At 46.0% G+C, this 15492-nt stretch overlaps 1 protein-coding gene across 2 annotated transcripts in view; it reads left to right on the top strand.

The window, feature by feature from the left end:
• LOC113209785 (synaptic vesicle glycoprotein 2B-like) overlaps positions 1-9788 on the top strand; it is a 28809-nt gene extending 19021 nt beyond the window's left edge. The window contains exons 6-8 of one of the 2 annotated variants that reach the window (XM_026427474.2): positions 3280-4160; positions 4263-4390; positions 9484-9788. In XM_026427474.2, the coding sequence (XP_026283259.1) occupies positions 3280-4160; positions 4263-4390; positions 9484-9692 (1218 nt within the window). In that variant the 3' untranslated portion in view covers positions 9693-9788. The remainder of the gene's footprint in view (positions 1-3279; positions 4161-4262; positions 4391-9483) is intronic. The other variant, XM_026427475.2, reaches the window with a different exon arrangement.
• Positions 9789-15492: the final 5704 nt, after the last annotated feature.

Genomic DNA, 15492 nt, shown 5'->3' with positions numbered 1-15492 from the left:
CCCCCCCCCAAAGGCTAAGTTTGTTCGATATATATAAAGACGTATGGGTCCAAGCGAACGGCGCTAGCAGTCCAAGCAGGCCTGGCCCCTGCCGAACGAAGTGGCTTCGGAGCGAAGAAAAGCATGCAACTTCGTTTGGTGGAAGGGCGAAGGGCGTGCCTGCTTCTTTTTATTAATTTTTGTAACGGCTCTCAGAGCAAAACTTGCTCTGCTACACTTAATTCGAGTTAAGGTACTGTCACGGTATGAAACAAGCAGGCCCACCCTTCCGCCAAACGCAGTTGCCAGCTCACTCCGCTGCGCTGGCAACTCCGTTCAGCAGGGGCCGGGCCTGCGGCCCGACCATTTCAGTCTCGCGATTTACTGAAAAACATAACCAAATAAATCATGTGACCGGTAAATCACTTTGCATATTTGAGAAAAATAATGTCCGGCTTGGGGCCTGCGGCCCTAGAGATTTGCTCCTTTCACATGACAAAAGACTGTAACAGGGCAACACCGTGAACCGGTGTGGAACAAAAGTTGGTAAAAAGATCGCCTTCTTGTCGTTATTTGTGAAACGTAGCCGTACCCCTGCCCACTTCTTAAATTTAGAAATATTCTGCCTTGAGCGTGCGCTGCAAGGAGGGCGAGCGCATGCGTCTCAGCACACTAGTCACTGTGGCCGAGTGGATACAGTGCCTGTCCGTGGAAACCCAAGTCGACGAAGCGCAGCTGTACGATCCCCGCTAGCCGCCTCTTTTGCCTTTTGTCACACACAAGCTCCTTGCAGCGCACGCTCAAGGCAGAATATTTCTAAATGTAAGTGGTGGGCAGGGCTACGACTTGATTTCGATGTGAAGATATATGGGCACACAAAGGAGTTGGTAGGCATAAACAATCGGCGCAAGCTTACATTTTCCCACAAACTTCACGAGAAATATTCTGCAGGGTGCGCGCGCTGCAGGGAGAGCGAGCGCAAGCGTCCCAGCACACTGTAGTCACTGTGGCCGAGTGGATACAGTGCCTGTCCGTGGAAACCCAAGTCGACGAAGCGCAGCGGTTCGATCCCCGCTAGCCGCCTCTTTTGCCTTTTGACACACAAAAGGTTAAGGTAAATTTGTCGTTTTTTAGTCGTAAAACGGACCACGTTTAGGCGTGAAATAACGACAATCAAATGCATTGCAACGATACGCAAGAAGTTCGCGTGCTTGTCGTTATTGCGCCCTAAATTGGTTGTTAACTTAACGTTTCGTAGACGCGATTTGCGTCGCAAATAACGACAAGAAGACGATCTTTTTACCAAATTTTGTTCCACACGGGAATACACCCCACCCTTCTGCTTTGCTGAGGAAAAATACAAAAAAAAATGAACAAGCGCAGTTTTTAGATTGTATTGTTTGTCAAGCCGTCTTAACACTAGAACTACCGGAGGGGTCAAAATGACCCCTTTCGATTTTGAATTGCCAAATGAAGTATCGAAAAAAAATTCCACCGACCCGCCACTTTTTGACTTTTCATGGGTCACGAAAATACGCTTTGACACGAAAAACCAGGCATGTGCGTCAAAAACTTTAGGAGATATTATAACATATACCTAGCTCTACCGAAGGGGTCATTTTGACCGAAAATAAGAAGTTGTGCACCCAAAACCGCAGTCTTTTCACATCTAAAACGGCGAAATAGTACCTAGGGGTCAAAATGACCCCTCCGGTAGATCTAGGTATACGAAAATCCCGGTAATTCTAGTGTTAAAACTTGACTTTTTCCCACTGTTTTCAATATATCCACCTCTAGGGTCGAAACAGTTTAAGATACGGCAATTCCGAGGGTAGATCCTAATTAAGAATGTGTTGGTTTGGGGGTGTACTTCCTCTGACATTTTACGATTGGCTTATAAAATCTTCCCTAAGGGAAATTTTCGATGCCTCTCCGGGTCAAATTCTTTCTTTAGTCCATAAGTACCCTCCTGCCAAGTGGCATTGCTTGACACAAAATGCAGTATCCCCCGGATTCAGAGATGTAGACCGCCCAGGGGCGGACTGGGTGGTCAGGGGCCCGGGTGGGAAATCTGGAAGGGGGGCCCGGTTTTGCCTACCTTTCAGGGGCAAACTATACGTAATAAAGCACACCAAGTGGTACATGTCTGACCTGTTTTACTTAAATATTTGACGCGATTTAGGTGCATAGTGTTTTTGTAGTACAATAAACAACGCGAGCGAAGCGAGCGTAAAAAAATCTGGTTATGCCCGAACCATTTCTATTAAGTTTTGATTTCTAAACTATTACAAGGCGCTTCAACCTAGGGCCCAGGCCGGGGCCCCTGGTCCCACGTTGCGCCTAGGACTTGGGCCCTTGGCTCGGTCCCTTCGTTTGAGCCCTTCGGGCCCGAGATGTCTGGGACCAAGCCAGGGCAGGGGACCCTCGGCCCTTCTGGGCCCTCGGACCCTCTGCGCCCTCGGGTCCTATGGGCCCTCGGCGCCTCTAAGATTTCCGGGCCCTCCGGGCGCGCTGGGCCGAACCCCGGGCCGGGCCCCTGGCCGGATCGGGCCCTTCGGGCCCGCGGTGCCCGAGGTCGGGTGCGGGGGGCCCGCGGCCCCCTTCGGGGGCCCAGGTGGGGATTCCCACCTCCCCACCCTGGCCAGTCCGCCACTGAACCGCCCACTAAGGGGCCGCTGCTTCACCACCCAGAACAAGTTGGCTTCGACTTCATCACACAGAATCCTCACGACACAGAAAATTACCACAGAAACCGTTAAACTGTTTCTTTCGGGCGAGAATTGTCTCTGCTTCTTACTACGGTGGCCCACAGACTATGAATAATGGGGCTGGGAGAAACAAAATTTGGTTCCTGAAACCAACAAAAATTTAGGAACCTAACATTATTTTACTAAATATGGTGGCACTACTCAGCCCGCATGGAAATAAGTATATCCAAATGACACTTTCGGGTATACTTTTGTACAAGGTATACATTAGGTATACTTAAAATATAGCAGATTGGAACCGCAACACTTTGGTGGCACTTAAGGCAAACTTTTTTCATACTTTTTGTATACCTTTTTTACACTTTTAAGACACTTTGGCGTGTCACTTTTTGAGCTCTTTTTTTCCGTGCGGGAGAATAAGTAAACTCCACTAAATTGCCTCATTGTCACGGATAAAATTTGGTTTGCCAAGCTGAAATTCCAACGGTCTTGCATTTGGTTCCCTGGACTAAACTGTTTTTTGAGTGCTCCTCTTATGAAAATTTCAAGAGAAATTTTCCGGTGTAGATTGAAATGTGTTTGCTTTTGGCAGGTGCATGCTCTCGGTGTCACCTTCAACTCGTGGCGCGTCATGTTGGCCCTCATAGCCGGACCCAGCCTGGTGTGCGCTTGCCTCGCGCTGCGCCTCCCAGAGACCCCCAAGTTCCTCATGTCCCAGGGTCGGTGTACGGAGGCGATGGGTGTACTGCGCAGCATGTATGCCGCGAATACGGGCCGCGCCAGTGACCAGTACCCGGTGCGAAGGCTGGCGCTGCCGCCTCGAGACGCCTGCTCCGGCGGTCAAGTCGAGCTGGACGCTGCCTTGAACCTGGGCTTTAAATCGTTAAACGCGGTGGCGCGGCGCATGGTGACCCAAGCTTCGTCACTGTTCCGCGCGCCCTTACTCGGGCGCACCCTGCTGGTCTGTGCGATCCTGAGCACCAACGAGTTTAGCTACTACGGTTTGGTGCTGTGGCTGCCCGAACTTTTCAACCGATTCGACACGCACTACAGCCTGCACCCCAACGAGACTATTACGGTGTGCCAACTTTCCCAGTGCTGGGCTGACGAGCTGCGGGACCTGGAGCTGCTAGAGGCGGACAATGGCAGCAGCAGCAGTGCAGCCGACATGGTCGGTAGCCCGACGTGCAACGTGGACGAGGCCATCAATGAGACTGTGTTCGTGAAGACCCTTATCATAAGCACAGTGTGCCTCGTCGCCTATGTGGTGACCGCCCCTCTCGCCAGTAGGGTCGGCCGCCGCGCTTTGCCCTTTTTCTTGAACTTGGGGTCTGGGATCCTGGCTGCCGCCATCTACTTCGTCAATTCCACTACCAGCAACCTTGTAGTGGCAAGTCTTTTCCAGGCCTTCGTTGGCACGGCCAACACTGCCATCCTCTCCATCTTGGCGGACATATTCCCTACTAGAGTGAGGTGAGAATGTGATGGTGAAACTGCGCTCCTCTATAACACGTTGAGTGTGGCGTGAACCACATTAGGTCCCGGGCCACATAACGTTTGTTGTTTCTACTGCAGTGCTGTCGGCGTGTGTTCTGCTGTCTTCGCCGGCCGAGTTAGTGCTGCGGTGAGCAACATTGTGATGGGCTCACTTCTGGACATCAGCTGTGAGGTCCCAATCTTTCTCATCTCGGGCTCCGCGATTGGTGTGTATTTTGGGTTCAGGCCTCTTTTCCCACTAAGGTTGGGAATTGACTCCATGCTAGTGTTCTCAATCGGGCGGGTAAGAGTTGGTTGGAGCGCTTGCCCGACGCTCCCAGCGTAAGAGTGAGACAGCATGATGCAGCCGGCAGTTGTCTCTGTCGCTCACGTCACACTCTCAGTCCGCCGATGCAGTCAGACAGGCACGACTCCCGGCGCTCGGCCGCAGCAGCGTCACCTGTCCCCGCAACCTCACCTCTCGCCCTGTTGGTCCGGCAGAGGAAAGGGTCTACGTCCGAACAGCGTGCGGACGCGGGCCGAGGGCAGGCGATTCGGAAGGTGTTTCGGCCGGGCTAGAGCTCGACCGACATACCCGACGCAGCCTAGTCGGGTCGGGTGAAGACGGCAGCGCAGTCGGGCAAGCCGGAGAGGAGCTAACCCGCCCGATTGAGAACACTACTCCATGCCCACTGGGCAAGATGCAAATCTCTATGGTTTCCAATCGACTTCAAATTTTCGGAATCGTTTGAACACGACACTAAAGAAGAGCAAAGATATTAAAGCTCAAATATGGGACTCGGGGTGTCGCGCGCGCGCTGTTACACATTTGTTAATACACTATTAACAACCTCGGCCCACTCTTCCCCCAAACCAAGTTGCCAGCTCCGCTTCGCTCCACCGGCAACTCGGTTCGGCAGTGAGCGTCCTAGCTTGGCCTGCCGGCAGCGTTTTCTGATTTTTCATGGTGTGATAAAGCTTTCATCGGAAAATGGGCCTTCGGCGCCCTCGGCCCGTTTGAGTGACAGCTCGCGTTGAACCATCTTTTCGCCAGGTACCTTTGCTGTCTTCTTCGTAATCAAAACTCAACAAACGAAGCATTCTTTTCATACGCTGAACATCTTTGGCTGTGCGTGCCGCAATTTGTAGAATACATGCAGGTCATGCCAAATCCCTTCTAAGTTTTTGATGTTAGCTTATGGATCCAATAACACACATATGAAAAGACACATAAGACGAGACCCAGAAGAAGTTAAATATACTTCCAGGCATACTCTGAAATAACTCCGGACGTGTCAGAAATGATTTCGCTATAATTTACTGATTGAAAGGAAGCAGCTTGTGAAGCACAACAAAACAACGAAATAAAAGTTTGTTTCGTTTCTTGTTTTTTTTTGGCATGGCAGTGTACACATTTTGTTAATGATGTGCCAACGTAAAATAAGCGCACTCTTCTGCTTAGAAGAAAATTTTAAACCAACGGCATACTTCTCAGACAAAAGTGTACTCCTAAAAGAAATGAAAAAGGTTCTGTTTTGGCCATTTCGGTAAGAAAAATTCCTTTTTGTTAGTAAACAGTGAAAGCCAAACGGACAACATTCTAGCCCAGAGGGTTCTTTTTTCACGATTTACCTCTTTGAAAACATTTTCTTAAAAGAAAATATTTATTTTTGGGCCCATTTTTCTTAAAAAAAAGTCCCTCTAGCGTCTCAACGGTGAGAGATAGAGCCAAACGGACGAAATTTTAGCCCAACGGGCTCTTCATATCGATTTACCCCTCAGGAGACCATCAAATATTTTCAAAAAAAAATATATTAACTTTTGGGCCACTTTTGTGAGAGAAACTCCCTCTAGCGTCTCAACGGTGAGAGAGAGAGCAAAACGGACGAAATTTCCGCCCCAAAGACTTTACTCACTCGGGTACCCCTTAGAAGACCATAAAAAAAAAACAAACATTTTTTTCTCACTTCTTGGACCATTTGTTTGTTACCCCCTCAGACCCACTCAGGGGTGTTTGCCAGGATTTGCACCAACCGTTTCGTTGTTCAGAAGTGACAACAATAATACCCTGAAAATTTTAGACCTCGGACAGACGGACACGAGACTTGGAAGCGTCCGCGTAGGTGTGATACTTGCCTCGAGCTGGACAGCACAGCCAGCCGTAGAAGAACGGGGAGCGCACGCCGGGCCGGGTGGGTCGAGAGAGACAGACTTTTGCAAATATCAGTGAGTGCGACAGAGACAGACTATGTAACCGGCCGGCTCGGCTCGCACTAGCTGAGCTGAGGCTGCCGGTGGTAGTGTTTCCAATTGGGCGGGCAAGCCACGGGACCTCTGGTCTATATGCACTCCTCGGGTGGGTTTGTTTACGTATTCAAACTCTTGAACTTATATACTCTTTCGTTCAAGCTAAACTTGCCGAGTCAACAACCCACCCTCGAAATTCGCACCGTGGGCTAGCGATTCTCCTCTAACTGCCCACAATTAAATTTGATAATTCACGCACCCACGCATCTGAATTTACGCCAACAGCTTGGTAAATTTACCTTACCACCCGTGGGCAAGTAAGAGGACAGGGGTCAGTAACGGAACCGCGAACGGAAAATTAAAAGCCGTTACAATGCTAGCGTTTCACGTTACGTTACGACCAATAACAAAAAATCGGTCGCGCAACCATAAGAGTACCGTCAAAACATTCGCTGGAAATCAATTCAATAGACAAACACCTGCCCTTGGACCAGATTAAACTGCAAAGTTGTTACTGTTACACAATCTCAACAAAATTACAAGTTATAGTATCAATTTTGAAACAAAATTTTATAACCTTGGATTCAGATTCAAAATTGTTGGCTGAGCGATTAGCGAAGCCTATTACTCCGTCTGGTCGAAAAAAACTTTGTCTGTCTGTCTGTCTGTCTGTCTGTCTGCACGTCTGTCTGTCTGTCTGTCTGTCCGCACGATAACTCGAGAACGAATTGAGCGAGCGACCTGGGATTTTTAGGGTCGTTTTGTGTTATAAAAAGACAGATCGAGTTCGAAGATGAGCATTCTAGCTCAAAAATTGGATTTTTAAAAAATCAAAAAAATATTTTTTTTATGGTTTCCTAAGGGGTAACTCATCAAAGTAGAGCCCTATGGGCGAAAATTTGGTCCGTTTTGCTCTAGCTCAAACCGTTCAGGCGCTTGAGGGTATTTTTAACGAAAATAAGCGAAAATTGTACAACTCTGTATGCTTAGTCGAGGTGACGGGACGTTGACGGGCCGTAGGCCTGCATCTTTGTGTACATTTTCCAACCACCCGACTCGGGTGTCAGCGCCGCAGGCCAAGGTAGATGTATGCCAGGCGCGTCGCAGCGTAACAGTGTTTCGTGAGATATCGCGAAGCCTGTTACGCGAGACGTGGTCTGGCGTGCATCTACCTTGTATAATATTATGACAAATTTGTCTTGTAATTGTTCCACAAAATTGTAACCGACGTATGAACTTTAACAATACAATACAAACAAATGTGTAACTGTTGCGGGTTTTTGTGATCGTAACAAATATTTGTGACCTTGTTAGAGCCACTGAACCTATTTCGGATCAGCCCCTATTTCGGTTCAATAAGACACACACTAGGGAGGTGTGAAAGTCCGCTTTTTGTAGTCGTCGAAATCTAGAGGTAATTTTACTTTCGCGATCGGAATAATTCTTGAACTCGAGATTTGAGCTTGAGGTTTAATATCCTAAGGCTCTTATGGGAATTTATGCCAAAAACAGGAAATTTGGACTACAGAGTTTATATCACGGACCAAAACTAAGACAAAGACCGTATCCGCAGTCTACGTAAAAAAAAACGATTCAAACCACGTTTCAAATGCCTTACTCAGTCATCTAATAACAGTTTTAGAGAAAGTAAATTTAGCCATTTTCACTAAAAAAACATTAATTTTTGGAAAATTTATTCGGAAATTAGAGGAAGGAGCATGGCATGCGGAACGCATGGTTTGTTACGTTGCCCACGGATATGGCCTTAGATTTTGTCTGTGACGAAGTCTTTGCGGTCCAGGCTTAATTTTCTGTTTTTGTCATAAATGCCCATAAGAATCTTGTGTCAAATTTTAAGCTTAAATCTCGAGTTCAAGATTAAGTCCGATCGCAAAAAAAAATTATCCCTGTGCTGTGGACGTGCAAAGGCAACTTTTCCGCACTATTTCGATTCGGCGACTACATAAAGCCGACTTTCGCACCTCCCTACTACAGACGCTCCGTCGCTAAAATGTGTGGGGTTTAATTCTTTAGGTGAAAAGGTTTGTCGTTTTCTACCAGAAAATACCACCGCACCGCCCCAGTGCGGCCCGCGCGGGCCGCGCGGCCAAGTTGAACATTAACATTTATCGTGTAGGAGGTGGGAGAATGTTGTGGTTTGCTCAAATTCACATTACTCGGTATGTACGTACAATTTCGCGTCGACCCAGGTATCAATCTTAAGTTGAAGCCCCAGAAAACACGTTTTAAATGTGGATTCGATCTAATATCACAGATTAAAACGCGGGTAGAGGTTTTAGTGCTATTATTACTTTGTTTTGTCACAGGATATTTCAAAGGGTTGCTTTAGGATCCATACTTGGTTATTAAGGTACAGCGGAAACCCACTATTTTAGATTCTAATGTCGGCTCACTTTCGAAAATGTTCTACTAGTAGAGGTGATTGACGGTGCAAGAGAGATTTTTTGTGCGACTTCATCTTACGCCCCAAATAGTGCCTTCAACTTTATTATTGAACTATGGAGAAAACCCTCAAAAGTGAAATTAGCCATTTAATGCTTTGTGGTAATTTTTTTTACGAAAGTTCTTTTAGAAATGCAATCTACGCTAAAAAGAGCACGTTACGTCACGTCACAATTTATCCTCGCCCTCGTTGTTCGTTGGGTTCGTGAGGTGGCTAGTCGCAAAAAAGCCTTTATTATCCGATTTCAGCAAAATTACCGTGTCACAACTCCCAAACTTTGAGGACGATCATTATGTGGGGCACGTCACCGGACGTGTTTTCATGCGTAGATTGCATTTCCAACAAAGTTATCTTTTTTAAAAAATCAGCAGAAAGCATTTAATACAAAAAGTCACTTTGGAAGTTTTTCTCCATAAGAAGTCAATGTAAAAGTTTAAGACATTTTTGGCGAAAGATGAAGTCGCACAAAAAATCTCTTTTGCACCGTTTACTCACTTTACTAGTAGAACATTTTCCAAAGTGAACCGACATCTATATCTGAAATTGGTTTTTCGCTGTACCTTATTGCACAGCACTGTTCATACCGAGAGCTTATGTATTCAATTTCAGTGAGCGGCCTGCTGAGCATCTTGGTGCAGCCCCCCTGGCTGGCGAACAGCATTTCACCGCCACTGCCCCTTGGCGACAGCTCATCCGGGCCTACTCTTAAGGAGGTCTGCGAGCACGACGTACAACCCTACCGACCCAAGACCACACTCGATATCTACGTCATCGGCGTCACGAGAAGTCCTTCTGCCTCCCGGTGCATGAGAACTTAGTCCAGGAAAGATGCTACAAATCGATAAACGCAACGTAAGCTGGACTGTGATGATAAAAATAAAATAAAAAAACATACCCCTCAAGGTTTTCCTCAACCGTTTGTTCTCACTCAGTCATGAGTATCTTTTTCAAAGTAAAGAAAATTTGAATACGTTACTTTGTTGATTTCAGTTTGAAAAACTTCCTCCAGTGCAGTTGGAGATTAAAGCTAAAAATAGCGATAGAATTCAGAAACCTAAATTTCAGGCTGGAATAATTTTTTCAGTATTGTAACCCGGACCTCTGCTTTGAAAAACTTTGAAATTGGGATGACGAATTCGCTCTTTTGTCCGTCTGTCGCTGCGTAACAGCAAGGAAAGATGAGTAAGTTAGAGGTCTAAAATTCGCTGCGTTATAGGAATAAATAAGCGAGGGGGCCACCACTTCGTTTGAGGATGTACACAGAATTACGTGGTTACAGGGATTACACGTCAATTTTGAGTGACTACACGTGAGTTACGTTGAATTTTAGGGCCTAAAACAATCAACTTTGGACAATAAGGTAAAATTTAGTGATAATATTTTAAAATTTGGTCAAGGATTACAAGGAATAGATACGGATTTCGTAGGGATTACACCTATATCTGTACACAGTATTACGCGAGTGGTGGCCCCCTCGGAATAAAGTCCCACGCGTCTCAAACAAAGACCCCATGGGAACAGAATGGGCTATCTACGTGGACTCAACGTGTACTACGTGGATATATACACGTAGATCTATCCCTTTAGCCTCAAGGTGGATTCAACGTGGAACTCGGGTGGACTGAACCATGTAGATTATTCACCGTGCAGTCCACGTCGATTTGTTACTTGCCACTCCCTCTCGATGATTATACATCTGATCCACGTAGACGTAAACTAGACCGTTTTTAGCGATGCGAAATATGTCGTTTCCTCGTAGATGTATCGTTCTTTTGTCAATGTCCATTCGTCTACGAGATATGTACATAGATCAACGTATGATGTGACCTACATTGATGCGTCAACTTCACATCTCTTCGTCATTTTTGTTGATCTAGGAATGTGGGCGAAGAGAGGCTCTGTCGACATCGACGCAACGTTCACTAATCATGGTCTTTTACATCTCTCATCAATATATACGTTTTCGAACATGGTCCTTTCGCATAGCATTCACATAATGTTCTCATCAGGTTTGAAGCTGATGATGTCCAAAAACTTGGTTCCTACTTTGGTCCAGACATTTTGCATTTTGCACTAGTAGAATCCATGTGGATGCAACGTGGTTGAGATAGACAGATCGTTCTGGATTGAGATAGGTTTCAGTCGGCTTCCTCGCTAAGTTGTCACGGTGGCGTCGTGGTTAGAGGCGTCAACTACGGAGCAGCAGGTCCCAGGGTTAACTCCCGGTAAGGTATCAATCGAGTTTTCATTAGAAGTTGTTGTAATGAAGTATTCAGAGGGTCTCCTCTAACCAAAGAAGTACAAACAAAATTAAATCCTTAAAAAAGTAAATAAAATTTTAACTGGCGCCATACTACTAAAATTATTTTTGCCGTTACGGGGATGCCAGGATCATTCTACGTCGAAACAGCGTGTAGGGGCGGACTGATCAATGTTGGTTCTACGTGAAATCTACTACCGTTTGGCACTGGATGATCGACTCGATCATCCACGTCGTGTCGAGGTGGTTCGACCACGTCCCAGCTATGTGGATTCGATATGGGTGTTCCCATGGGGGAGGCCAACGTCTCTCTCTGCTCTGTCAGAAAGTCCGATTTTCCGGGTGACGAACGGTTTGTGCACGGAAGTGTGGAGTGAATTGTATTTGTTCTAACATTATTGAAGCAAATGCCGAGTACTTTCCGTAAGAAATTTAACTTATCATGCGGCTGTGTGGTTTTGGTCACATAAGAACAATAATGGTGCCACACTGCAATAAATTCAAGTTTCCGTTGTCATACTCTTTTAGGGCGAGGGCCCGTAAGTTCAAGTCTCTATCGGGGGTGTAAGTCTTAGGCCCTATGGTGGGTATGACCCGTTTAAAAAAGATTTACCCCAAGAAGTTGCCGAAATCAGCCCGAAAGAGCCCCGGAGGCCACGGGCAGTCCCGCACTTTGTCCGCAGGCATGCCGGACTGTCCCAAATTCAGTCCGTCGCGTCTCCGGGTCACCCCGTGATCAGCCCGGCCCTGGGTGTCGGGGAAACCGAAATCTGCCTGGGGACCTCCCGGCGCCCGGGCAACCGCAGAATCTGCCCCATGTGCCGGAAAACCCGGAAACAGCCCGGCTTAAGACCGTCGCGGACAGGTCGCTGGTTGTCTGAACATAATGTGGACAGGAACATTTCACGTCAAGATTGATAAAACTTATATACTTTAAAGTTATAATAGCAAAATATCAGAGGCATTCTCTATCTTTAAACAAACAAACGAATTAATTGCACTATTTTGTACATGGCACACGGGATTTCAATCTGACTTATAAGATTTCGTATAAATCCATGTACGAAATCTTGGATTATTTTGCAAAAACTGTACGTAAGAACGCAAGATTTTTGTACTTAACTTTTCCGTGCGCATAGACATACGTAACTATGTGTCAAATATGACAAAATAATTTAATGTCCATAACACAACTTCCTCGGTAACTTCCTTTTATTGCATGCCCAGCGGTATTGAACAAAGTCCAACGCCTTCATTTAATCGTTCAGAACACGTCATTTTTTTATGTTGAAGGTCGTTCGGCATATCCTTAACAGAGCCCAGTACATAAGCGAAGGCATTTCCCGAAAACCGCAACGCGATGCGCCAATTGGTTCGCTGTGAAAGGCATCATTTCTGTAAAGACTGCGCATCTAGTTGAAGGACTCTTCATGAGGCATCTCCTCTCAGCCGTCACCGTAGCTCGGTTGGAAAGAGCGTCAGTCAAAAGAACAGAAACCCGTAGGGTAAGGTATCGAATACCGCTTGTTTCCCTATTTTCGTGACCGTTGGGTGGGCTCGGGCGTCCCCGAAAACAGGCCGAAGGCGCCTCCGGGCATACCCAGAAACTTTCGGTTTTTGTCACTTCTGGGGTGTGCTTCAGGGCTGCCGGCTAGGTACTTCGGACTAACCCGAAAAGAGCCCGCGCGTCTGGTCTGTTCCGGGGACTGATCATTTTTAAACGGGGATCTATCGGGTGTTGGGAGTCACAAGTCACTGGGTACGTGATCGGGTCACGTGGTGTGGTATTTAACCGGCCGGCGAGGTGACTACGATGGCAGCACCCTAAACACGATTGCGCAGTGCATGTACGACTCAGAACTACAAGCGAGCTTGCAACAGTTCGTGAATACGCAGCCCACGCAAGACCTGAAAGAATACGTGAGAGAAGCATTTGAAATAAACTTTGCTTCGTGGTGCAAAACCCATTCGCACCTCCCGTGTGAAGAATAAAGAGCGGAAAGGAGTCCTAAAGAAACATGGAGAAACATCGCAAGTAAGTCGCACAGCCACCACATGCGGGATGCGTATGGTCGCTTTCTGGATCCCTAACCCTATTTCTTGTGTAAATCGCTTCAATATTCGACAACCGAATGCGGTCCGTATCGGGGATCTTCTATGCGTCATGTACTTCGACGCATTATGCCTATTCCGAGCTCGGCATGCCAGTGAACGTTGGAGAAGACTTGAGATCTGAAAGGCTCCAACAGCAATCGCATAAGGATCGGCTTGGATGCATCCCGAAAATTTCACGTGTATATGCGACTATATCGGGAGCCAGCGGACTTGGAGTGCACCTCTCTTTACCCGAGATCAAGTATCTACTCAGCGATGAATGCCGCAAGAGAGTAATGGCTCATTTTCAAGTCCCACAGAGCCCCTGGCGCTTGCCAGAGTTTTGGAAATTGTGTTTTTCAACGTATCAAAATCACTGATGATTCACCGGCTCTAAAGATTTCGCGGTCAGATGGTCATCAGTCTCCACCAGTCTCGGCATCATAACGATAACTCGATGGTACGAATTAATGCCAATGTTGTTAAATTATTTAGAAGTGTTGGAAAACGAAGCGATTCAGGCCGAAGAGTAGTTATTTTGAGCCTTAGCAATTGTAAAAGAGGATTCTTCCCGCCAGGGATTGGGCCCCATTCAGTCTGAAAAGAAGGTCCAGCTAATTGTTTATAAATCGGGCCTCTCGATTGTTTCGCAATGCGGCGCATCAAGAAATCATGAAATCGAATTTCAATTGGATATGTTTTTCCGCCGCAACGTACTCATGGGCAGGATGGTGTATGACTTTCTTGAACTATTCTTGTGAAACGACATATATGGCAATGTATTATTAAAATGGGAATAAAGGAAAATGCAATCATGATGTACTTTTTTAATAATTTATTTTTCATTTGTCTTAGATTTTATGCACACTTTTACACACACACACACACACACACACACGTACTTATGAGCTATGACACACATTTTCAAAGACACATAGGAATAAATATGACTAGTGACAGCCAGCGACAGCAAGGCGTGGAAGCACCATAGGTCTTTTATTTTTTTCCTTCCTATGTAAGAAATATGACCCTAATAGAAAACGAAGGTCCTATTCTGTCCCTAGTTTGTTCCAAAGTTGTCCCTCAAATTTGTGAGGGACTAGAACGGGATTTCGCTTGTTTTGAAATCCCTCCGAAGTTCCAGTTTGGTGAAATCCCTCCGAAGTCCCTTTTCTCTCCGGCCCGCCTTTTGGTGCCGTTTTCAGAAGATAGAGAAGGAGGCTTCCTGGACAATTTTAAGTACGTCAGACGACATCAGATGGGCCGTAGATACACTACATGTGTGTGTATAGGTACATACTCGACGTAGTTAGAGACAAATAGGAGCGCTGTAGCGCTTTGCAGTACAGACTGGAGGGTACCCTCGGAGGGACTTCCGCGGGACTTCAGAGGCTGGGATTCTTCCAAATCCCTAAGTCCTGTTTTGCCCCCTTTTGGTACTTCTGGGGGATTTGGGATAGGACCTACGGAGGGATTTCAAAATTGGGACTCCGGAGGACCTTCGTTTTCTATTAGGGGATTGACAAAACAACTTGAGTGAGCGGTAATCTATCTGACATTAAAATGGGATGACCAATAGGCACGAAACTTGGCACAGAGCTTCTACTGATGGTCCGGTGGTCCTTTCCAATTCATTATTAAAATTGAATGTACTTGTTGAAAACAAAATAATTTTTATCAATAGGTCTACTTTTTGCCAATAACTATCAAGTGAACCAACCAAACAGTAAATACTCCACCATTACAAAAGTTATTTAATGGAAAAATTGTAACAAAAATAGCACCTGTATCAAATGTGTTGAAATCTATATTCAATCCACTACTTAAAAATGTTTTGGTTTGCATGGCTTCATCTAAGTTAAAGCAAACCGGATACCGAAAAACAAAAAAAAAGAAAAGAGAGGAAAAATGTTCTGCCATCTTTTGATATGTTGTTTCCTATGCTCCAAAGCGCATAAATAAGTATATATTATATGAATTTATTTATTTTTTAAATTCTCGACTTACAAGGGAAGGTTTTTAGGTGTTACACACCAATTTCGCCGGGCGCGATACATATTGCAGGGGACATATGTAGATTAAGATTGGCACTGGTTTTAGCTGCCCATACTATGTTTTTCGTTTGTTTTGGACAATTTTTAGTAAGAAAACACAATAAAAACAGCAAAAATGTGATCTTCAAATGCCTATATCTCCGGAACCGTTTGAGCTACACCGCCCAGATTTTGCACAGAGGGAGGCCGAATTAGTAGCTAAATTATCGT

The sequence above is a fragment of the Frankliniella occidentalis genome, unplaced genomic scaffold (genome assembly GCF_000697945.3).
Source record: "Frankliniella occidentalis isolate FOCC.00 unplaced genomic scaffold, Focc_3.1 Scaffold51, whole genome shotgun sequence".
NCBI lineage: Eukaryota > Metazoa > Arthropoda > Insecta > Thysanoptera > Thripidae > Frankliniella > Frankliniella occidentalis.
The sequence above is the reverse complement of the archived record's forward strand: the minus strand, read 5'-3'. Positions and strand labels throughout refer to the sequence as shown.